The following is a 25554-nucleotide window of genomic DNA, read 5'->3' as shown; positions in this document are numbered from 1 at the left end:
TGTGGCGGTTCCAAACTAAGAGAAAATGTCCAACTTAAATTTGTCAACTCAAAGTACCTGACTCCACTGGGGAGACTCCATTTTCTTTAATCATTTTCAAAGTACTGACATAGTCGGCAAGAATTTCTACTGAAATATCTCATTTTCTGCAAATATTTCATCCACTATCCCTAAATAGAAAGACTGCATTTTCATTTTTTTTCCCAGAAATCCACAGAACCACAAGTATTTGTTTTTTTTTTATTGATTATAAATGACATATTGGTGTTGATATTACCTGGTACTATAAATATCATACTTACTATTTAATGAGTCAAGTCATGGCCTATTGATTATTCCTGATTCACTGATTTTCCTGCTCTTATACAAATACTGTATAACAATATTATTTCTCATAGCCAATATGCTATGATTCTTACTGACTATTCTCTCCACCTACATAATTTCTTTTCCTATTGATGGAAAATGACAACCTAAAGCACTCACCTTCCCCTTGACAGCCATATCTTCAAACTGTCCTCACTGTAGAACCTACTGAACCATCTCCCTTTCCCTTTCCCTTGAATACACACACCAATGGTCTTAGAAGAGAGCCTGAGACCAAGGCCACGTCTGATGCTGATGCCCCTGATGAACACTGAGGCTGTTGAGACCTTGAAAGTCCTCAGTCAAAATAATATTGCTCACCCACCCCTGCCTCTATCTTACCCTACTTCCATCTGCCTCCTAGTGACTTGACTCTGCTTAATTTTTAAAGAGTTGTAAGGGTTGGGGACATTTCCCCTTCAGCCATGCTGAAGGAGACTTGAGTCCCCTTCCCAGGCTTCATTCCCTGAATAAAATCAGTTGGTCTGTTGAGCTTGCTTTCTTCCCTTTATTCTGATACCTTCATGACTCAGTTTCCTTACACCTGTCCCCATCAATGTGTAATACCTCCTCTCCTTGAGATTGTCCTCTGGAAGTGAAGTAAAAGAAGGAAAAAAAGCCATGAAGCAGGCAGGAAGACTACCACACTTTTGGTTCTTTCTCTTGGCCACTTGGAAAGAAAAGGCATTGTGAGTTAGAAATCTTGAATTCTAGTTCGAATTGTTGCCTAGACTTAGCATGCCTAAAGCTAAAACATGACTGTAGACTTCTATTTTCGTGAATTGTTTTGAAGTTTGTTTTTAGCATTAAATGATACGATTCCATGGTTTAAAACAAAACCAATGAAAATTCAGAATACACTTTACTTTGATTCATAAATTTTTTAAAACAAATTTTAATTGCAGTGATTAAAAGAGAAATTTCACAAGAAGACAACTCTACCTTGAAGCACATTTCTTGCAAAAGAAGTCACCACTGAAAATTGGGTAACTTTTTCAGAGCTTAAATTCCTATTTTATGGCATCTAAAACATACTTATTTTTTTCTTTTTGCTGGACCTGGGGCTTGGACTCAAGGCCTAAGGGCTGTCCCTGAACTTTTTTTTTTTAAGGCTAGCACTGTACCACCTGAGCCACATTGCCACTTCCAGCTTTTTCTGAGAAGTTAATTGGAGATAAGAGTCTCACAGATTTTCCTGGCCAGGCTGGCTTCCAAACAGTGATCCTTAGATCTCAGCCTCCGGAGTATCTAGGATTACAGGTGTCAGCTATACGGGCACCCAGCTACTTTCCCAAACTCATAAATATTTTTATGGGTATGGCACTCCTATGTTTGTTTATCTATATGTTCATTTGTTCTGTCATTCTGGGATTGAACTCAGCTTGTACAAGGCAAGAACTCTCCCACTGAGCTATTTCCCCAACCTGCCCTTCTGAGTTAATACCACCCTGTCTCTCAGGTAAATGCTCACTTCTGTTGCTCTCTTTTCCAACTATTTGAACTTGTTGCCTGCTTGCCTCTACTTTGTTGAGTCCATATTAACAATTTTAATTTTTGTTAAAGTAGTCATTAATATCAACTCTGTCTTGGTATGCTTCCTAAGTCCAGAGCTTCTAATTAACCTTGTTTGGGCACAGCCATCCAAAAGATTTCAATAGTCAACCTAGGTAAGGAACCATATACAAATGAATTCAACATTGCCACTGTGTAACCATCATTTGTAACTATGACATAATTAAAATAATAATATGGGGAGTTCTTTCTTAGCTTCAAAATATTAAGTACCTCCCACTTGTCTTAATTATTATTACTTGTTCACTCATTAGTATTTATTTTAAAATATCCCAATAAAGCATTTTCTAATACATTTCAGAAAAATAGCAAATAACATTCAATATTAAAGATTCTGGAGAGGTAATGAGTATATATATATATATATGTATATATATATATATATATATATACACATATATATACATGAACATATATACGTATATATATCTCACATCTCACATATAGTGTCCATATATACACAATACAAATTATATATGTAATATAATATGTATACTTATCTATGATAATATGCAATATATAATACATATAATATATACTATATATTTTAAGACTTTATTTACATTGTGTGTGTGTGTATGTGTGTGTGTATGTGTGTGTGTGTGTGTGTGTGTGTGTATACCAGTCCTGGGGCTTGTACTTGGGGCTTGAGTGCTGTTTCTGAGCTTTTATTTTTGCTCAAGACTAGTGCTCTACCACTTAAGCCACAGTTTTTATTCTGACTTTTTGGTGGTTAGACATCAGAGTCTCATGGACTTTCATCTTCGGGCTGGCTAAGAACCATGATCCACAGATCTCAGCCTCCTAAGTAGCTAGGATTACAGGTTTGTGTCACCAGCACCCAGATTTCTTGATTTTTAAATTATTATGTTCATCAGGGGGGGAAAAGCCATCACTTAGTTGAGCTAAGTTGTCACGATTTTATGCAACTGAATTTCTTGCCTTGTACATATTTTAAAAATATGACAACTATTTTAATGGATTGGTTTAATGTGTTAGTATTAATATTTTTAACATAGTAGTGGTGTATACAACTAAATTCCTCGCAATAAATATTTTGTTACTTGAGCACTATAGTTTTTAAATGGCTAAAAGATGTGTAACTATTCATTTTTATGAAAAAAGCCTTAGTGTTGCTTTGCTTGGACTTTTTATTTCTGTATTAGTTCCTTTGTAACAGAATTTTTAAAGTTCTAAACCCCCTAAGTTTGAATATAAGCTGCAGAGTCACTTTGATGTCTTTTTCTGGCTGGGCCCACTTGCTGAGAAATACAAATGTCTCAGCCCAGTAGTACATGTACCCTGGTTTTCCCATCACATCTCAACAATTTGCACACACAGCTCCCCCATACCACAACATCCTTATAACGATTTACAGGACTTCTTGAGTTTCTTACTGTGTGGTTAGATTCTAAGACACAAACACATTTTAAAAAGTTTTTGTGCAAAACCAAACGAAACAGTAAGCTGTTATGTGCTGCCATCTAGTTAGACTACTCTATAAAACAAATGTTTAATTGAATTTCCATGAGCTGGCGAATTCAACACTTTGCAATCTTGATGTCAAAAAACCTGTGCATTCCAAAAGTGTTTCTCCATGAATTAATAAATTTCCTTATGTGAATTTGAAAAGGGAATTGTTATGTCACTTGAGAGTTGCAGGGAAATGCTCTGGCCCCAAGCTGTGGGGCATCTTAGGACCTTATGCTCAACTTGCTCTCCACTTTTCTCCTTAGAACTGCTGAGAAATCCCAGAAGGGCCAACAGTAGCTTGGTTTCATGTCCCAGAATTGTTTGGTAATTACTTTGTGTTGGCACTTGAATAAAAGAGTTAAAACATTTCAGCACAGTATGTTGCTTAAGGTTTTTAACTTAAGAATTAAAGCGAAACAAAGTTATTCAATATTAGTCACAAAGAGGCAATGCAAATTCCACATAATGTGTAATCCAGTTAAAGCATTCTAAAATGTTATTATTCCCCCAAACAAATGTGAGAGCAAGCAAATGTCTGTGGGTGGCTTGGTGGGGCTGGGAGTCAGGAACACTTCTGGAAAAACAACTGCAAATACATTTCTAACAGATGATGGGTCAATCTTGTGTGTGTGTGTGTGTGTGTGTGTGTACTTATCTGTCTGCACACTAAAAAGTGCATTCCTTCTTTCCTCAGGAGAACCCATACACACGTTTGCAAACTAGGCTACCTAAAGACAGCCTATATCTGAAGAGTACTCCAAATGTCCCCTCCAGATCTATTTCTCATGGTGACCAGAAAGCTGCTGGTTTTGGTTTTTTGTTTTCAACAAAGTCGCTAACCAAAATATGAATGATTCAATAGGGGAAAAAATTAAATGGTATTGGGATGAAGGACTGCTAACCACCTCAATGCTTTTAAAACAGTGCCACATCATGCTAAAAGAAGTTAACCCTTGTAATCTAATATAATAAGCAATAAAGTTTTCTCTGGCTGTTAATCAGGAGTAGTTAGGAGGGCACTTTATGCTATACTTTACAAATTAAGAGCAAGACATCCTAAAATGTTAGTCTATTCATGAGCAGAGCGTGTTAATAGCGCAAAGGAACTTAGCTATTTTTATTTCATACAGCATTAAAACTGGAATATATCATAGCACATACCCTGCCTAACTAACCCTCACATCTACACATGAGAAAAACAATCATCACCAAAGCTAAATGATTTGATGGAAGCACACAGATATCTAATGAAAGAATAAGGTTAAAGATTTAACGTCATTGGAACAAATACCTATGAAGGAATACATTTTGATTAGCTGGATACTTTGCTAAATGAATCAATATAATACAAAAGTTTGATTTGTGGATCAATCTATTATTTTGAAATGACAGAGCCCATGTACTGTTTTCACAATATCATCTCTTTTTGTTATTTTACTGTTATTTTGTCATTGCAAAATTGACAGCTGCATTGGCTAAGGAAAGCTGACTTTTATCTCTGTGATTCAGAAGTAAAAAATTCCTATCTTTTGCCCCAGGGAAATTCTAGTCCCAATATACAAAAGGAACTTGAATAAAGACAAGACAGAGGGGAGGAGAGTTTTTCAACACAAGATAAGAGATACTTTCTCTTTCACATTGCTCTTTCCCCTAATTCACAACGGCTCCAATTCTTACAAAGTTAGGCAAATTTACAAAATAATTATTAGATCGCTTGAATACTGAGTAGTGGTATAGATTCTATGACTTCTGAGTAGCTGGTTTGAAATGCTCTTATAATCTCTTTTACATTCTTCCCTGCTGTTCAGGGTAAAATAAATGGAGAAAAGAAAACTGTTCATTAAAAACTCTCTTGGGCTGGGAAGTTGACTCAGTGGTAAAGTGCTTGCCTTGCATGCATGAGGCCCTGGGTTCCATTCCTCAGCACTACATAAGCAGAACAAAAGTTGGAAATGGTGCTGTGGCTCAAGTGGTAGAGCGCTAGCCTTGAGCTGAAGAGCTGAGGGACAGCACCCAGGCCCATAGTTCAGCCCAATGACCAACAAAAACAAAAACAAAAACACTCTCTTGCTAGGCGCTGGTGGCTCATGCCTGTACTCTAAACTACTCAGGAGGCTGAGATTTGAGAATGGAGTTTCAAAGCCAGTGCAGGCAGTAAAGGCCATGAAACTCTTATGTCCAATAATCCACCAGAAAACTAGAGGAGGCACTGTGGCTCAAGTGGTAGAGTGCTTGCCTTGAGCTGAAGAGCTGAGGGATAGCGCCCAGGCCCACAGTTCAAGCACCAGGACCAACAAAACAAACAAAGACCTCCTTTTGTTTCTGTTTTATCTTTCTTTTCCTTTTGTTTTTATCTTTTTTTATTGTGAAAATACCATGCAGAGGGGTTACAATTACATGGGCAAGGTAATGAGTATATTTCTTATCAAGCATTGTTGCCTCCTCCTTTGTTTCCCCTTCCCATCCCTTCCCATCTCCCACCCCGCCACACCCCCACACCTCCTCACCTCTGGCCAAAGTTGTAAAGTTCATTTTTCGACTTAATGACTTGTACATCTCATTATTGCAATGGGTCCACCTGTATCCCTATTTAAACGGTTTGTTTTTGCCCTTCCCCTCCACAAATTATACCAGCATCAAATACAATGAAAGCAGGGGTTATACCATGGGGGAGGGACATACAAAACAACAAAGAAATCATCTTATAAATATGTTAGAAACAATCACAAGAAAGTAAAAACATGTGAATACTTATCTCAGGGTTAATTACACCTAACATCAACTTATCTGACCTTTTCTGCTTGTCTCAGACATATACTAGTTATTGCAAATAAGGGAAACCATGGCACCTATGCATTGTGAAAATGGCAATACTTCCCAAGGCTATCTACAAATTCGGTGCGATACCTATCAACATTCCAACCTCATTCTTCAGGGAAATAGAAGAGGCAATCCAAATATTCATATGGAACAATAAAAGACGCCGAATAGCAAAAACAATCCTCAACAGAAAGAACAGAGCTGGAGGAATATCAATACCAAATTTCAAACTCTACTACAAACTATAGTAAGAAAAAACAGCTTAGTACAGGCACAAGAACAGACCTGAGGACCAAAGGAATAGAATTGAAAACCCAGAAATGAAACTACAGACATATAGCCATCTAATCTTCAATAAGGGAGCTAAAAAATAGAATGGAAGAAAGACAGCCTCTTCAGTAAATGGTGCTGGCAAAACTGGTTAATCACTTGTAGAAAACTAAAGCTAGTTCCTTATATATCACCCTACACCAGAATCAATTCCAATGGATCAAAGTCCTTGGAGTCAAAGCAGACATTCTGAAAACATTACAGGATGGAATAGGAGAAACCCTAGGCCTCCATGGCACAGGCCGAGATTTTCTTAATAGAGACCAGAAACACAACAAATCAAAGAAATGTTGGACAAATGTGATTGCATGAAATTGCAGAGCTTCTGAGTGTATTTCTTATCAAGCGTTGTTGCCTCCTCCTTTGTTTCCCCTTCCCATCTCTTCTCACCCCCCCATCCCTTCCCCCCACCCCTGCACCAAAGTTGTAAAGTTTGTTTTTCGACATAACATCTTGTACATCTCCTTGTTGCAATGGGTCCACCTGTATCTCTATTTAAACAATTTGTTTTTCCCTTCCCCTCCACAAATTTACCAACATCAAATACAGTGAAAACAGGGGTTATACCATGGGGAAGGAACATACGAAGCAACAAAGAAATATCTTATAAATAAGCTAGAAACAATAGCAAGAAACAAAAAAGACATTTGAGTCCTCATCTTGCGGTTCATTTCGCCTAACATCAACTTATCTGACCATTTCTGCTTGTCTCAGACATATACTAGTTATTGTTTTCCATTTCCTAACAAAAGGGGCAATGTCATTCTTTCTGATGGAGGCATAGAATTCCATTGTGTTGGTGGGAGTGTAAACTTGTTCAGCCACTTTGGAAAGTAGAATGGAGGTTCCTCAAAAAACTCCACATAGAGCTCTCCTATGACCCAGCAATCCCACTTTTGAGTATTTACCTAAATGATCACAAGCAAAACCATGCTAAAGCTACCAGCACAACTATGCAGCATTATTTACCATAGCTAAGATATAGAACCAACCCAGATGCCCCTCTGTAGATGTTTTTATCTTGTATGGAGCTAAATATCTCAAGATAATATGCACTTAGTTAATGACTTCTAATTTCCATTTTGAATGTCCCTAAAAATTGTCAAAGATACAAAAGGATATTAAAGTCCTAAATATCTCAAAATGAATTAGGTTTTAATGATTTTAAAATCTGAATTTCATGGCTTTAAAAATTAATTTGCATTTCTTTTATGGCTAGGGAGGCTGATCATTTCTTCATGTGTCTATAGGCCATCCTTCTTTCCTCTTCAGAGAAGTTTCTCTGTAAGTCTTTAGCCCACTTATTTATTGGTCAGTTGTTTCTTTGAGGATTTGTTGTTGGAGGATTTAATATTTTGAGTTCCAGGTATATTTTAGATATGAGACCCTTGCCCTTGTATGGCTAGTGAAGATCTTCTCCCAATCAGTGGGCTTTCTATTGATCTTGATAGCTATGTCCTTTGCCATGCAGAAGCTCTGCAAGTTCCTATTGAGCATTGTTACCCCCTCCTTTGTTTTCTCTTACTAACCCTTCCCTTCTTACCTCCTCCCCCCTCTCCTGCCCCAAAGTTGTAAAGTTGGTTTTCCACATAGTGTCTTGTATGTCTCATTGTTACAATGGGTCAACCTGTATCCTTGTTTCAGCATTTTGTTATTTCCCTTCCCCTTCTCAAGTTAGAAAAATGTATATACAAGATGCAGGGCACTGGAATGCTTGCCTCATTTTCATCATTCAATCCCTATGATGGACCCTTTGACTGATCACCATGTTGTTGGTATCACATCAATCAGTGCTATGTGAGTTGAATAATCCAATTTGAAACTATACCAGACTAAAAATAAAATGACATATGGTGAGAAAGGAATGATAATGGCATTTTTGCATTAATAACAATGTGAACCATTCTACTGTCCTTTTATCTGTAGACTTTGCTCCTTCAGAAAATCAGGAAAACCACTAGAAGCCTATGATCAGCCTCTGCCAGTTTGGCGTGGTTGGGAGCAAATCAGCAGAGACCTAAACAAGGTGGGGGGGAAATGTAAGCACCAATGTCTTAGCTGGCAAAAGCATCAAAAAAATGTTGATCAGGAAAACATCTCTAGCAGATACAAACAGGAGTCAGGAAAGATCTCATGAATCAATTCATTTTGCCTGTTACGATCAGTCTACCATGAACAAGTCTCCTTGCTTGTATTTTATTTATACAGTATGGGATTATTTTAAAAAGAGAATAGTTTGGACTCTAGATTGCACTGTCAAAAATGTAGATTCTCTAAAGACAGCTTTAAGATTTAACCAGAGAAGCCAGGCGCTGGTGGCTCACACCAGTAATCCTAGCTAGCCAAAAGACTGAAATCTGTCAAAGCCAGCTGGGACAGAAAAGTCCCCATGAGACTCTTATCTCAAACAACTCAAAAGCCAGAAGTGGCTCTGTGGCTCAAGTAGTAGAGTGCTAGTTTTGAGTCCAAAGAGATCCAGGGACAGTGCCCTGAGTTCAAGCCCCAGGACTAGCAAAAAACAAAAAAACAAGAAAAAAAGATTCACCAGAGGAAGAAAGCCCTCTGACATGTAAAATGGATGGGCAGTGGAACATGATGGGTAAGGTGTCTTCACTGAGAAAAGAAGCAGGAAATAACTCTAGCTCATTTTCCTTCACATTTCCTTCACATTTCTCAGTAGAGGATACATTTTATCCAACTTAGAACTTTAAGTATAAAAAAAACACTTGGATAATTCCATCCTAAACACATAATAAACTTGTGAAACTAAGTTGGCACAAGTTGGTTTGGTTTAGTCATTCACAATCTTAACTGCTGAATGACCCAATAAATATCACTACTGGTTTATCTCCATAGGTGAAAATATATAAAGAAAACATTTATCCTTAAAAACAAACAATAGATGAGTGGCTTTGGCATATTCAGTCAATTTTTTTGTAGTGTGCAGAGAAAGATCACAGTGATCCAACTCACACTATCAAATATAGACAAGTGCATTTGACCTGAGGACCATTCTGTCTGCATCAGAAACTTATTTTCAACCAAAATTCTTTATAGATTTAATGTAGTCTCAATGTTTCCATGTTCTCATGCTATAATTATAACAAAAAATAGTATTCATTTATTTTTTTCCCAAGTAATTGATCTCTATAACACAATGGACAAATCACAATGTCAGTCTATAAGAGCAGGGGCAGACATTATCTACCTGTGAAAATTAAATTCCAGTTAGGGTACATGATTAGAATGTAATATAGATCCAATAAATTATTTTAAGTTAACAGATGCTCAAATGAGAAGAGAAAAGATAAGGAAGGTATATTTATTTGGAAAATGTTGCAAATTTAGATGCAGAATGTTACTGGATTTTAGGCAACAAAAGACATTTATAGTAAATAAATAGCTGCTAATCAACTTCATATTGTGCAAATTTGACAATGTGAGTTTTTCCAAATTGATTTCAAATTTGTCTATCAGCCTCTGAAAGACTAAAGAAACATAATTTTCTTTGTGGAAATGAGACTCACTAGCAATTTGCAAAGTCTAAAGAAATACTGACACAATAAAAATGTTCAAACCTCTACCATAAACTTTAAAATATATTAGTAAATAGTCACTTCAATGAACAGAAGAGACTTTCCTTGGTAACTAGACAGTTCATCTTTTAAATGTATTCAGTTCCATGAGGTCAAATTACCATATATCTGAATTCAAAATTTGTATTGAGAAAGAACAATTATTCCTTAACACTTTGTAAAGTTAATCTTTCTGAAAAAATTAACTCAGGAAATGTTGCCTATTTGTAAAAAATATTGCCACCATATGTACATAGTAAAAGTCACAACAGAATATTCACATCTGGCTCTGCTCAGTCCATTCACCCTGAGTACCTACTGTGTGTCTAGCTCAGAGTCAGCTGGTAAGTCCTGTGCTATGAGGAACCATCAATCACCCTGTTTGCACTATGTGGTTAACATTTTCTACTGCTACTGAAATGAATACTGACCTCTTTACATGATTTATTTAAGTAAGTCAAAGAGTGTGGCCAATTCAGGATTACCTCACATTTATTTAGCAGCCCAGTTTCTTGTAGCCGTGACCAGATGCTCTGTATTCTTCCAGCGTGCTCTGGGTGGGTGGTGGAACTGCCACAAATGCACTGGTGCTTCAGCATCAGGGGATCATAGGCAATTCCTTCAAGACAAAAGAAGCACAGCCCAAGATTGAGTAATGATACAAGCTAGTCAAGATACTCCACAAAGCCATTCTTCCCAAAGTAAATTTCACAAAAAAGAGAAATAATCTGTATCACAAAGGTATCAGGTCCACCTAAGAGATAGCTAGTCACGTATACCTTCATCTTCATATATGTGAAAACCTTCAACTCATGGCATGACCAGAACCTAGATTTTAGTTTCCTGACCCTTCAAAGTAATATTAAAGGTGACAGTTAAAGAAATTTCATACACATTTATAAAAATATATATTGTATAAACTAATATTACTAGTGCATAAGATCATTCTGAATTGTTTCTTGGCAAATAATTCAGTAGACACTTACATTTTCTTGTCAAAGTCGCAAAATGAGATGTGTTTTTAAATCATGAATCTATTGAATGAGAATTTTTTTTGTGATTGAAAATGGTGTGGGTCATAAAGAGGCCCTAGAATGAATAAGCAAATTTAACAGTCATAATTTACATTAGGGATCAGTTCTTGGAATAAACTGGAAAAATTTCCAACTCCTTCCCTCTACTGTAATACAGATTCATCAAGGTTGCACAGAAAAGTTTCTTCTTGCTAACTTTTTTTTCCTTGTAATTTAGGCTGTTACATAAACATGGCTAGTGTTATTCTTACAATATTATGGCATACTTGAGCCAATTCTTTTTAAAATGTATGTCAAGGATGGAGGAGGAATTATCTGACAATAAAGGATGAAGCATATAATCATAAAGAATATAACCATGTATATATAAATGTATAACATAAGAAGCAAAGATAAAATTAAAAAGTAAATATAATTAATATGTAAAAATATACCACAAATTATTTCTGAATCAGGATATTTTTTAAAATTCAATAAATATAATTTTTCAAAATTTAGTAGAGGTTTCATAGATAATAAATAAAATCCACCATCAGAGCTTAGCTTGTCATGATTTAATTAGATCCTGCTATGGGAAAGAGTCTATGAGAGTTTGATGAAATGAATTATTAAGGGTGCATAAAATATGACTTTTTGAAGCAACAAGTTAGAGGACAATTATAACTCTGGAACATTTTAAGAGGCTTTCTACCCATAAGCCTATTCCTTGGGGAGAAACATGTTGCTTACAAAATTGTTTGGCATAAGAAATTATTGAACCTATCAAATCTCTGCCAATGAATGACTATCAGAGTAGATTTTTGGGGGAGGTGGGGGATCAGGAGAAATATACATGATAAGAAAAAAAAGACAAAAAATCAATTTAAGAGCAGATAAGTACCAGTAATTTATATTGCAAAGTAAGTTTAATTAAATAAATTTTCTTCTTCTTTTGGCTCACATTATTGTGTTAGAGGATTGTTGGGAGACTATTTTCCCTTGAGTGTGCTAAATTCATGCAGAAGAATGACATATGCATTTTGAAGCCATGTGGTAAAAATTATGTAAAAGACAAAAATAGTGTTTTATGGATCTAAATAATGTCCATTGTTAAGACTCAAATTACTTCAAAACCTGTCTTTTTGCCTGTCCTTGACCAACTAATATTTTCATCCTCAGTCTTGGCCTGTCTTCTGAGCAGCATACATGCACGCGTTATTCCTCAGTTGCCCTTCCAAACTTTCACGTAAGTATCTTATGGCTTTCATAAAGTGAGAACTGCACTCAGTTTTCCCCCTTTCACAAAGGACATCAGGATTCCTCATTACTCATGCCAGAAACGTTAGTGTCCTCTTGACATTTCCACTCCTAGAAACTAAGGGAGAGCCTGCTTCCCCTCCAAAACAGATATTGAATCATTCATTCCTTATCTCCACTGCCCAAAGCACATATAATCCCAAGAACCATTATCACTAATCTGAACTCCTGAAATAGCATTGTAACCAGCTACCTGACTTTCACTCCATTGCATTGGCCACACTGCATTAGCTACTTTTGCTTAAATACTTACGGGACTTTGCTGAGGAGATTGAAATGCCCCAAGGACAGCATAGCTACTGCCCTTGCCTACCTCTCCACCTTCACTACACATACCACCTGCCTTTATCTCTAGCACTCCTTCCTCCATTCCTCAAAAACATCAAAACCATTCCTCAAAAACATCAAAACCATGTCAGTGTTGCATCCTCATAACTCTGTTCCTTCTATTCCAGAAATTCTTCTGATCTCCATTACTCCAACCTTCATCCATATAATTTTTTCCTATTCTTCAAGACTACTTACTTATTTGTTTATGTGTTTGTATTAGAATACAGTAATTGTACAAATGGGTCGATCCATTGTGATACATTCACACACACACACACACACACACACACACACACACACACATATAATACCTATCAATCTTGCCCCCTCTGTAATTCCCCCTTACCCTTCTCCCTGCTTTCCAACACAAGCTCCATGGACCTCGTTCTTTAATTTACTTGCCTACAAACAAGATGTTTTAATCATATTCATCCTCATTTACCCTCCTCATTGACCCCACTCTATCCACACCCTTATCAGCCTATTTCTCCTTCCCAAACCTCCAACTTCCTGTTGATCAATAGCACTCACTGAGATTCTTTATGTTACACTCACATAATTGCAATGTCTTTTTAAATGTCACTTCTCCAACAAAGCATTTCTGAGACCACTAAACTACATCTTCTACTACTGTGTCTGATTTCTGAGCTTCCTCTAAATTTCCTCCAGAGCATCAATGACAATTTTATAATAGTTATAAAATTTTGTTACGTGTATTTTTTTTTTTACTTAGATGGTTAGATCTTTGAAAGCACTGATGATAATTCTATGGATTACTTTGAATTACCAGTCTGAAATCATGTTTGGAAAAAGGTTCTCTGAAAAGTCCTCTAAAGTATGGTGCAATGAATGAATTAAAGACACAAATATTTCCCTTACAAACTTGTCTGCTTTTCCTGCTGAATCTAATTTGTGCATTTTCTTGGCCCTAAAGTTTATGTTGTCTTTCCCCCTTAACATTCTACCTTCTCCTAGATATGCCTTTCTTCCAATGAACAAGTACCTCTACTATAGGTATTAAGTAAATTTAGACTTGTATTTCTACAACTATGTTACACAATGTCCACTTTTTCACTTTGTCCAAAATCTAATAGGATTTTTGCATAAAGTCAAATGGGTTGACATTTAAAAAGCCATAAATAAAATTCAGGGAAGCAAGCAGACATGGAGAATAATATTCAAAAGAAAAACTTACACAAATCTTAGATATCTTACACAGATGTGTTTTAACAGTTCAGATTTATCAAGCAATTATTAGTTGCTATTACATAAACAGGAGCAATTTAACAATTTAACTTTCAACTACAATTTCCAACCACAAAAATAATTGATATATTAACAATATGGAAACCAAAAGTTATCTGCCTATTTTGAATAATATTCAGGAGTATACATTTTGATTACTATTTGCTTATCTTTTTCAATTTCACCTCTAGATATGTCCACAATCACTTCCATTGTAATTTTTCCCCTTTAACAACATTTTCCCTCGAATTCACTGCCAAGAAACAGAAACTTGTGAAACAAGTTATGGTAGCTAGGAAGTATTGCCAGGTATCTGGAGATTATAATACAAAGTCCAGGAGCTCTTGGAAAGACATTCAAATTTAAGGAGAAATAAATAAAATCTGGAACCCCAAGCCTCCACTGACTCATCTTAATGATGTATCAATGAGGTGTTAACAGGTAGGCTGCAAGGTGAGACTTTAACCTCATTCTTCATCTCCATGCCTTACCTTTCTTTTTTTTCTTTAAAAACAGAAACTTATGGGGTGAGAAATAAGCCTGCTCTTCTCTTTGGGGTTCATATGGAATTCTACTTTGGTTTGACTCTTTCTCCCTGACTGATTACCACTTGCAATGCAAGTTGAGCAATGTTTATCTTGATTAATTAGACAAGATTTTAAGTTATGTAAAAGAATCTTAATATCTTTACCTGCATTTTAATCCTAATAGTATGTTTTAAAATAAAACCTTCCTGAGATGTTTAGATTGCTTTTTAGATGCATTTGGAATTTTGTGTTTGCTCTGGATTTCAGTTTTATTTAATGAGGTAGTATATTTGAAGGATTAAACTCGGTGTTTCTCTTCCTTAATCATTACATATAGGTAGGTCATTTGTTACTCATAAAAATCACTCCTACATGATTATACTAAGTCTATTGAGACCAGCTTGGTTCAGAAAGTTGAGTTCAGCATCTTTAGACAAAATACTCTAGCTCCTAACAATGAACAATCTCAACCATTTCTGATACATGAGAGTTACACTTTCCCAAGATGTTCATTAAACAAATGTAATAAACTATTTCTAGGACTTAGGAACTGGGACACAGAGGAACATAATGGCATTTCTCATCAAGGGCTTATATCTAATAGCCAGTTTTAATACTTGTATTTCAAGCCTTATTTTATCATGCCTAACTTATAATTTAGTAGTAGAAGTGACACATGCATGAAGAAATTATATGACAAATATTATATTTGATATGTGCTGGTCTTGGGGTTTGAACTCAGGGCCTGGGCTTTTGTGCTTAAGGCTGATGCTCTACCACGTTGAGCCACAAGCTCTATTTCCGGCTTTTTTGGAAGTTAGTCAGAGATCAGTCTCATGGACTTTCCTGTCTGGGCTGGCTTTGAACTTCAATCCACAGATTTTAGCCTCCTAAGTAGCTATGATTACTGACATGAGCCATCAGTGCCAGGCCTATGACAAGTTGTTTTTTGTTTTGGTGCTGGTCATGGGCACTGTCCCTGAGCTTCTTTGCTCAAGGCTAGCACTCTAACACCTAAGCCAAAGCTCCACTTCTAGCTTTTTAGGTAGTTTTTAATGGAGATAAGAGTCTCACAGACATTCCTGCCTGGGCTGGCTTTGAACCACATCCTTAGAACTCAACCTCCTCATTGTTAGGATTATAGGCATGAGCCAGCAGCCCAGCTGATGACAAGTATTTCTAAATCAATGTTTTCTAGGAAAGAAAAAATTTGTGAGGTCAGAGATGTCTTAGAAATAAAATGACAATGTGACCTGCAAATGGTAGAATTACTAAAATGGATAAAAGAGACTTCAGCCAGTTCTTTATATTCATAAATTCTACAGTTACAGACTCAATTGTGAATCAGAAATATCGAGGAAAAAATCACATCTGTACTGAACATGTACAATTTTACCTTGTTCCTATCTTTGAAACAATATAATTGACCAACTGTTTACATAGTTATTTACATTGTGCTAGGCATCACAAGTAATCTAGACATAATTTAAGGTATACAGGGGATTTGTGTAGGCTATATTTGCCATTCTGTATAAGGTGTTTGGTATCTGTTGGGAGTCCTTGAATCAACCTCTATAGATATTGAGTACTGACTATATTTTGAAACAACAGTCATTTCTAACAACTTCAAAAATGTTCCCATAACAGCTACAAGTGTCTTTTATGTCTAAAATTCTAATCTTTCCATAAGGTGTACCTTGCCTTATTTTTCCTTTTCTACCATACATTTTACTACTTGCAATATCTGTCATATTTTAAATCTGGAAGACATACACCAAATGATCAAATAGTGTGACTTATGTAGGAATCTTAATATGTCAGTTAGGCAAATAAAGTAATACCTAGAAATGATTTTTAAAATATTGATCAATTGCACCTTTTATTAGATAAGAACATCACTAAGGTTTACAATTTTGTTTTTTTGTTTGTTTTTGCTTTTTATGTAATTCTTATTATCAAAGTATCAGGTGGAAAGGAAGTGGGAAGAAGAAATTTCCACCATTGGCCTTCCAACTTCTATGGAAGTCTATTGGAGCCTATGAAATGGATTAAAGGTTGCCATTCACCTGCAGAGCCAAAACAGAGAGCCAACAAGCATGTAAACTAGAAAAAAAAGGGAAGCCAAACATAATTCACATTTATTGGCTAAATATCTGGAGAGATTGTTTTCATATACAGGAATGAGTAATCAAAACTAAAGTAAAAAATGAGCAGAGCTCATGACAATATTCTACAGAAACTATAGAGGACATTTAAATACTACCTAGCTCAGTGAACATGACTAACCAAAATAAGATTTCAGAAAAAAATGCTTTGGCATCTTCAAATGTCAAACAAATGACGGATAAAACAGTAGTCACAGCTAAAGGTCAAGGTCAAACTAAATTTAATATATAATGGAATAAGCAAAAGATAATGGATAAGTAGGAATTGTAAGGAAATTAGAAAGGCAACAAAATTAACATAGATCTTGGAGATAAAAAGGCAGGAATTCACATTTCACAAAACTAGATCAGTGCTACATTATAAATTTGAGATGCCCTTGGAATTTAAACAAAAAGACAAAGAGTCATACACAATGAGGTTAAAAATTTGGAAGTCAAACAAAATCTTTAGATGGGGAACATGGTGGAAAGGGTGGCATGTTGAATGACATGACATGACATGACAACTAGTTACAGATAACAATAGGAAAAAAAATAAAATTTAAAACCTGTGGCTTTCAGAGGAGAAAATCAGACTTAGTGAATAATTGGAAAGCAGGAATAACTGAAGAAACCTCACATAACTAAAGAGCACCGTATGAGTAAATAGCTAGAAATGTTCGTCATAATGCTGTTTTCTAGCTCATTTGATAGGGTGTGTGTGTGTGTGTGTGTGTGTATGTGTGTGTGTATGTGCGTGTAAGTAAACCATCTCATGTGCTAGTAATGTACCTTCATGCTAGGGTTAGAAAGAACAAAAAACAGTCTTCCTTTACAGACTAGAATAAATGAATAAATAACCTATTTTTTTGATGGAGAAATACAGTCTGTTATAAAGAAACATGACAGAATAGTTTGGATTTAGTTGACTAAGTAAAGCTTTCTAAAGGAAATAACATTGAAACCAAACCCTGAATAACTTGAAGGATTAAGTGGAATTAAACAACTTTAATTAAAAAAAAAATAGAGAAAAGGCCAATAGTGCTGTACTTACATTGAAATATTTAAACATATTTGATTTTCCATTATGATTTGCCTCTGAATAAACATCTATTTGAGACATATTAAATTATTTTAATGACTTTAATGACTTTCATTTCAGCATGATGATTCTACTTCATGTTAGACTCATATCTTAAAGGATAATGTTATAAGGGATTTATTTAAATAGATTTGAATTGAAAGAAGTCCTTTTGATTTTGATAGAGAAGATGAAGCTAGTGAAATTGTTAATAGTTTTTTTTATGAATGCCATTTTGCACAAACTAACACAATATTAACATCTGTTACCTATTCTCTTGTCAGAAGGGCAAAATTTCATCATTGTCAAGAATAGTTGAGTAAAAAGAGAAAGTAAACACATTGGTAGAGAAAGCAAACACATGCTCTTAATTACCTGAAATGCATATGAATGCCTTTCCTTATCTTTAAATCTAATTTAACAGCTATTCTAAAATTGGTTATTACCTACATTTAACTATAGCATTAAAATCCAAATGAGAGTGTGGTAGGTGATCTTTACCATTCACCGTCTTCATTATCACTACAGCAGCTACAAGAACTCAAGTTCTTTGTGCCATCTTGGAGATACAGCCTCTAAACCTCTGCAGGCCACTGTGAATTGGTTATATCCTAGGGTTTCTTTTGGAGTCTGTCTAGCACCTCAAAAGACACGTATTGGACACCGCATCTTTCTTAACTGTCTAGACTTAGGCATTCCTACCTGGAAATTTGTATTTTTCTTACAAAAATAAAAGAAGGGTGTGGTAACTAGCCACTGAGGATCTACACTGATGGTGAAGGGTTGAAGGATGTGGCTGAAAAATCACACAAGTCTAAGTGTTAGATGACTTTTCAGTATAGCTCTATAAAATGGGTTGAAACAAACTACACAGTATCAGAATGTGCTGTTTCATTCCTTCTTACTCTTAAAGGAACAGATCTTGAGTGTGTATGCTTTTCTTCTGAAAATAAATGTATTCTCAAAGAATATACTTTTTATAGGCTTTAGCATATGTACAATAGATAATAAAAAGTTTATAGAAAGAAGTTAAATTCTTGTGTGTGTGTGTGTGTGTGTGTGTGTGTGTGTGTGTGTGTGTGTGTGTGTGTGTGTGTGTGTGTGTGTGTGCTAGTCCTGGGACATGAACTCAGGGCCTAGGCACTGACCCTGTACTTTTTTGCTCAAGGCTAGTGTTCTTACACTTGAGACACAGCTTTACTTCAAGCTTTTTGGTTGTTAATTCTTCAGAGTCTCACAGACTTTCCTGCCAGGGCTGGCTTCAAACCACAATCTTCAGATCTCTGCCTCCTGAGCAGCCAGAATTATAGGCATGGTCCATGAGTGTCCAGCAAAGGTGTTTAATTTTTAAAATATGTATTCACTCATAATAGAAATGAAAGCCTTTAGAATTCACATCTGAATTAAAGATTATTTTTAAAAATAAAAAGGAGAGGGGCTGGGACGGTGGCACAGTGGTAGAGCGCTTGCCTTGCATGCATGAGGCCCTGGGTTCGATTCCTCAGCACCACATAAGCAAAAAAGAAAAAAGCCGGAAGTGGTGCTGTAACTCAAATGGTAGAGCGCTATCCTTGAGCTGAAGAGCTGAGGGACAGTGCCCAGGCCCAGAGTTCAGGCCCCATGACCGGACCCCAAAAAAGAAATCAAAAGGAGGAAAACATAATACAAGATAATGTATAAAAATTTGCAGGATAGTTAGATAGATAGATAATTATAAACTACTTAGTCACCAGGCAGCAGAGTAATTATTTTAAAGTAATATTTACTTTCAATATTTTCCTCTTGCACTAGAAAATTCCAAACTGTTTACTATGCAATTTATGCTATATATTTTACTTATTTGAGTAACACTTACATAGAATGCCTTAATAATAATTATATTTTAAAATATATAAGTATGCAACCTTCAATTTAGATAAGAAATTGTTCAAGCAAACTCATTAAATATGAAAAGAGACTTAACATTCAGTTTTGGAGTATGTGTGCTGACAAATAGTAGAATTCTGACATGGAAAAGAAACTAATTATCTGAACTGGTCTAATCTTTAGTTTGAATGATCAGGTTTGAGTTAGGTCATGTTTAGTTCTTTAATTTATAGTATGTACCTTTCTTTGCCTTGAGTTTTCTAAGGCCAACATATCAAACCCATTTCAAAACACTATTTTCTCAACCATGTATTATCCCTCTCACCTCTTCTCATTTCTCTCATATTCGTGTACCTTATTACACTCATATCAAAAGAACCATATGAGAAGTGGAGAAAACCAAAGTATATCCTCTAGCCAGGCATTAATAGTTCACCCCTATAGCCCTCATTTTTCAGGAGGCTGAGGTCTGAGGAACTGTATTCAAAGCCATCTGGGACAGAAAAGTTCATAAGATTCTCATCCAATTAACCAGCAAAAAAGCCAGAATTGGAATGGTGGCTCAAATGGTAGAGTGCTGGCCTTGAGCAGAAAAGCCAAGCAAGAGTTCGAGTCCCCAAGTCAAGCTCCCTGCCACCACACACACACAAAAGAAAAATCTACAGCAAAGCAAACAAACCAAAAAATGAAAAACAAAATATATCCTTTAAACCAAGGAAAGGAACTATCTTTAGCATTATAAGGAGAGCCAGCAGCACAGAGTAACACTAAACTTAGATAGATGATAGATAGATAGATAGATAGATAGATAGATAGATAGATAGATAGATAGATAGATAGATAGATAGATAGATAATTAAGCTCAGTTTTTAATCAAGGAACCTAGTTTAGTCAATATCATTTATTTAGTCAATATCATTATTATTATAGGATGCTTATAGTCTTTGTTTTTTGAAATATTAAGGCTGTATGAGAGCTAGCTTTAGAACAAATGAATTGAGAGATTCATTGATTCTCTTGTGTATATGTCAGTACAGGTGTTTGAACTCAAGGGCTTGAACTTGGGGCCTTGAGTTCTCTTGCTTACCTCACTTGCTCACTGCTGATGCTCTACCACTTAAGCCTCTAGTCTGGCTTTTTGCTAGTTATTTCAGCAATGGAAGTCTCATAGACTTTTCTTCCCTATCTAGGTTTGAATCACAATCCTCAGATACCAGCCTCCCTCCATAGTAGCTGGGACTATGGGCATGAACCATATAAGTATGTAATCTTAAATCCACTGGTTTGCCATATTTAAAAAAAAAGAAAGTCTTGTATAATGTATTTCTTACTTTGCTTGTTAAACAATCATAGTACCAGCCATGATTGATCCCCAAAGCTTCTATTCATACCTGGTGACATTCCTGGGTTATCCAGGATGTCTGAGCAGGTTTTGCTAACTCCCGGAAGTAAAGTGATCAGAGGTTCCAACTAGTGTGGTGAAAGAAACATGAGCAGCAGGTAGCTTCTATATTAATACTGTCTTGTGGTATAACATATTATAAAAGGTAGCTCCTATGCATACTATCACAGTTAAATAACTTGGCTATTTCATTCAAGTTGATTTTTAAAGAAATGATGATGTTAAAGGTTGGGAACATGATTCCTAAGATAGTATTTTAAATTTTACAAGCACAAAGGCTTTCATAAGGTCACAGATGCCACAAGAAGCAAGTTCCAGATACTGAAAAAAGATGATTAAAAAATAAATTAGCCCATGAGAGCCTTTAGGGGGGTTACATATAAAATCCCCCCTTCCTACTTCCAAATTATGAGTTTCCTTGAGCTCTGCAGTATTGTTCATTTGATCAGCAACAGTTTCAGAGCATGAAGCTAAAATGAGGCACAGCAGATAAACAGAAATGATTATCTAGACATATGTTGGTAGCACAGTTTCTTTGGGAAACACCTCTTCCCCCACTTTTTTTTTTTTTTTTTGTTTTTATATGTGTTCCAGGGTTGACCTTCTTCTGGCCTCAGAATGATCTGGCTTATTTTCTTCTGTAGCCAGGTTCTGAAATATCAAACACAGCTGTAGGCTAAGGAAGAGATTGATCAAAAAGCCCACCCAGAGGTACCACAATAAATGGAAATGAAACGAGCATACATAGAATAAAGCAAGGTCTGTCTTTGTATCCTGACTGACACATGCCATTTGTATGGGAAGGTCAGAAACAAAATCATTGAAACAACGCAAGAAAAAAAAATGAGGAAAGGACATTCTGTAGAGCCAAATGAAGAAGTCAAGCATCATAAATTTCTCAGTGGAAGGCAAGAGACTGTAGTACTCTGCTAAAGAATGTGGTAGCGATTTTTTTTTAACTTGCAAAGGGGACCATGCACCTGTTGATGCATTTTCCAGACTCTGGAATGATAACAATTTATGAGGCTATTAATACTAAGCCCAAGATTTATCAGATGTGCTGTTTGTCTTGTGGCCAATATAACCTCATAAAATTTGGGTTGCATTGGGTTAAAATGAAGCGTTCTGCCATTGGAGTTATTCAGAGCATTTAAATCGGCTAATCCTACAAGACCCGGTGCATTTCGCCTGCCTATTAGAGGGAGTCTTTGGGGATTCCTACCAGTTGCTGAGCCAGGCTGGAGGGGGTGGTCCACTGCTGGGAGAGGTAACATGGAGGCAGCAGGGGAAGACTGAGTCCTGGAGAGGAGCCGATGCTTCTCTAATCCATCCATGCCAACCACAGCCAGCTGAGCCGGGCGCCCTGAGAGCGCACGTGTGTGCCGGGCCTCCGGGAAGGGCTGCTGCCAAAGAAAAGAACACAGTAGGAAGAAACGTGAGCCCAGCATTGAGGGAGACACAGAGCGACACGTCAACAAATTAAGTTCATCAGGTCAGTGACATAATAAACGGTGTGAAGGAAAAAAGAAGAGGGAAAAAAAATAGAGAAGGGGAGAGAAAAAACAAGATCCAGTCAATAAATTCATTCAACAGATGTGTTCACACTGACAGCCAGGGCCTAGCTGCCTGGCTATGGAGGAGGTGATGCCGGATGGCTGTCAGTTTGAACTGATGGAAAGAAACAGACCTTTAACCTCTGGAGTAACATCCGCTTGCTCTTCCTACCTGGATAGAAGGGCTTGCATACAAGCCCCAAGAATGGATGCAGAATGGTGCATAAAAACAGTCTCATTGTTTTCCAACTGCCTAAGAAGCTCACTACTGGAAATTCTATCCCAGGTTTCTATCAGGAATATTGTTAACGATTATTTCAGCATGCCTCAAAAGATTCCCAGTGAAATGGCTGTGTGTTGATACCTTTCAGGTTTTGTAGAACAATGTGGTACAGAGCAATGAAATTCCATGGTGTACACAGTATATGGAAATTATTGGTTGCCTTTATGGAATATTAGATTGATTTTCAAAGATTTAGCAAGATTTTATCTTCATATCTTTCTTTTTTTCTCTCTCTCCCTTCATTCTTCTTTTCTTCCTTCCTTCCATCCTTCCTCCCTTTCTCCTTTCTTCCTTTCCTCCTTGCCTTCCTTCTCCTTGTGTTGATTCTGGGGTTTGAACTATCCATGAGCCTCTTTTCACAAGGCTCTACCACTTGAGCCACAGCTCCACATCTGGCTTTTTTTTTGGTAGTTTATTGTTGATAAAAATCTCACAGACTTAACTGCTCGGGCTGCCTTTGAACTGCAATCCTCAGATCTCAGCCTCCTAAATAGCTAAGATTACAGGCTGAGCTACCAGTAACCAGAATATCATTTATATTTTTCAAGCTGTCCAATCAAAAAACAAAAATTCAGAAACTTGTGGAAGATTTAGTTACATCCTTTCTTCTGTCTCCAAGAGAGATAATCTCTCAAACATAGATCAGCAACTAATTAATTTTTAAATTACACAGTGAATATTTCAACTCTTATCAACAGCAAGGAATATATAATCTTTATGCTATTTTTGGTACCAGTCCTGGGGCTTCAATTCACAGCCTTGGCACTGTCCTTAAGCTTCTTTTTGCTGAAGGCTAGCACTCTACCATTTTGGCTGCAGCTCCACTTCTGGCTATTTGGTAATTTATTAGCGATTACAGAGTCTTGTGGATTTTTTGCAAGGGCTGGCTTTGAACTACAATCCTTAGATCTCTGCTTCCTGAGTAGCTAGGATTACAGGCGTGAGCCACCCACCACCTAGGATTACAGGCATGAGTTTGTAGCATTCTGCTACATTTTACATATCATTCCTAAAGAGCAAGGAAGACAGCTGAAACATGGTACACAATGTAATAATCACTGGCCATAGATAAGGAAAATAATGCTCCAAGATTAATGAAGGTTTTAAAGTCCAAGTTTATTTCCTGTGATATAAAAAAATTCCATGTTATTGCTTTGATCCACCTGGACAGAATTCACACACTTTTAGCACTGGATACACATCTCACCTCTCTTTAGCAAGGTTTCCTTTAACCAACCAATTAGGAGAGATGTCTCCTTAATACCATAGAAGTCATTATAAAACAAGCTTCCCCTGGATTTCCAGAACAAGACATGACAGATCCTAACTGTATAAAGTTAATGCATAAACTCACTAATCTACATGCAAACACTGTACTCCATACATAGTATGTAGTTTTATGCAATCATGTGTTTCGCTGAAAATAATATGAACTATTGCTACATATAAATACATGAGCTACAATACAAATACGTCAAATACAAAAGCTAAATATTTAGTTAAACCCTTTAAATATCTATGCAATATAGTCAGGGATTTCCTAATTCAGAAGACATTAAAAACCACTTAAAATAAACCAAGTACCAATGGCTCATACTTGTTATCCTGTTTACTCAGGAGGCTGAGATCTGAGGATTGGGATTTGAAGTCAGTCTGGGGAGGGAAATCTGTGAGACTTTTATCTCTAATTAAGCATCAAAAAGCCAGAAGTGGAGCGGTGGTTCTTGTGGTAGAGCAAAGTAGCTTCAAGCCTCAAGACTAGCATACATAAACACGCAAACATATACACAGAGAAACTAAAAACAAGTTATAATTCATGTATGTATTGTCATTTAGTCCTGTAGAATATTCAAATTATTATTTATTTGGAAGGTATTTTGTCATATACTCAGGTTTGGGGCATTTGTTCTGCTGAATGGGATGGCTTAGCTGGCAATATCATTGTAGTTATGATACATTTAACACCATTACAAGAGCTGCTCTTATATTCTTGGGTGCCCTCATGTTTTAAGTCCTGAGAGAATAACAATATGGTTAACACAATCCCAACTATCTTGGAGTTTATAAGTGTAGAAATAAAAATGCATAATTATGTCAGGAAAAGGAACATTTTCTGCATATGATATAAAGCAGATAGATAAATGTTTATTAGGATGTTTGTATTATCCATCTCAGTCTCCTTTCAGTAATATATTTAGTTGCCATATAAATGAATGAATTGATCACTGTCTATCTGTACCAGCCAGTCCCAAAGAATTTTATTCCTAAAGCCTGCTATAAGCCAAAGGTTGACACCAAAAGCTCAGAAGGTCCAAGTTTGAAGAATCTTCTCAGCAGTCATTTGAGTTCTACTGGATCAGAGGACAACTTACATTTACAGCCATTATCTTTATGATTTTTCCTGGATTCAAAATATTTAGTATTGCCAGGTGCCGGTGGCTCATGCTTATAATCCTAGCTACTCAGGAAGTTGAGATCTGAGGATTGCAATTTGAAGTCTGTCCAGGCAGATAAGTCCTAATAAGACTCTTATCTCCAATTAACTACTCAAAAACCAGAAGTGGCACTCTAGCCCAAAGTGGTAGAGTGCTAGCCTTGAGCAAAGGAGTTCTGGAACAGTGCCCAGGCCCTGTGTTCAAGACAAAAAACAACAACCC

General features: G+C 36.4%; 1 protein-coding gene across 1 annotated transcript in view; it reads right to left on the bottom strand.

The window, feature by feature from the left end:
* Hdac9 (histone deacetylase 9) overlaps positions 1–25554 on the bottom strand; it is an 821624-nt gene that overhangs the window by 226082 nt on the left and 569988 nt on the right. The window contains exons 13-14 of the mRNA XM_042695799.1: positions 22284–22464; positions 10622–10755 (exon numbers count right to left, since the gene is read on the bottom strand). Of these exons, the coding sequence (XP_042551733.1) occupies positions 10622–10755; positions 22284–22464 (315 nt within the window). The remainder of the gene's footprint in view (positions 1–10621; positions 10756–22283; positions 22465–25554) is intronic.

Source organism: Dipodomys spectabilis, unplaced genomic scaffold (assembly GCF_019054845.1).
Source record: "Dipodomys spectabilis isolate Male_0828 unplaced genomic scaffold, ASM1905484v1 ptg000190l, whole genome shotgun sequence".
NCBI classification, from domain to species: domain Eukaryota; kingdom Metazoa; phylum Chordata; class Mammalia; order Rodentia; family Heteromyidae; genus Dipodomys; species Dipodomys spectabilis.
The sequence above is the reverse complement of the archived record's forward strand: the minus strand, read 5'-3'. Positions and strand labels throughout refer to the sequence as shown.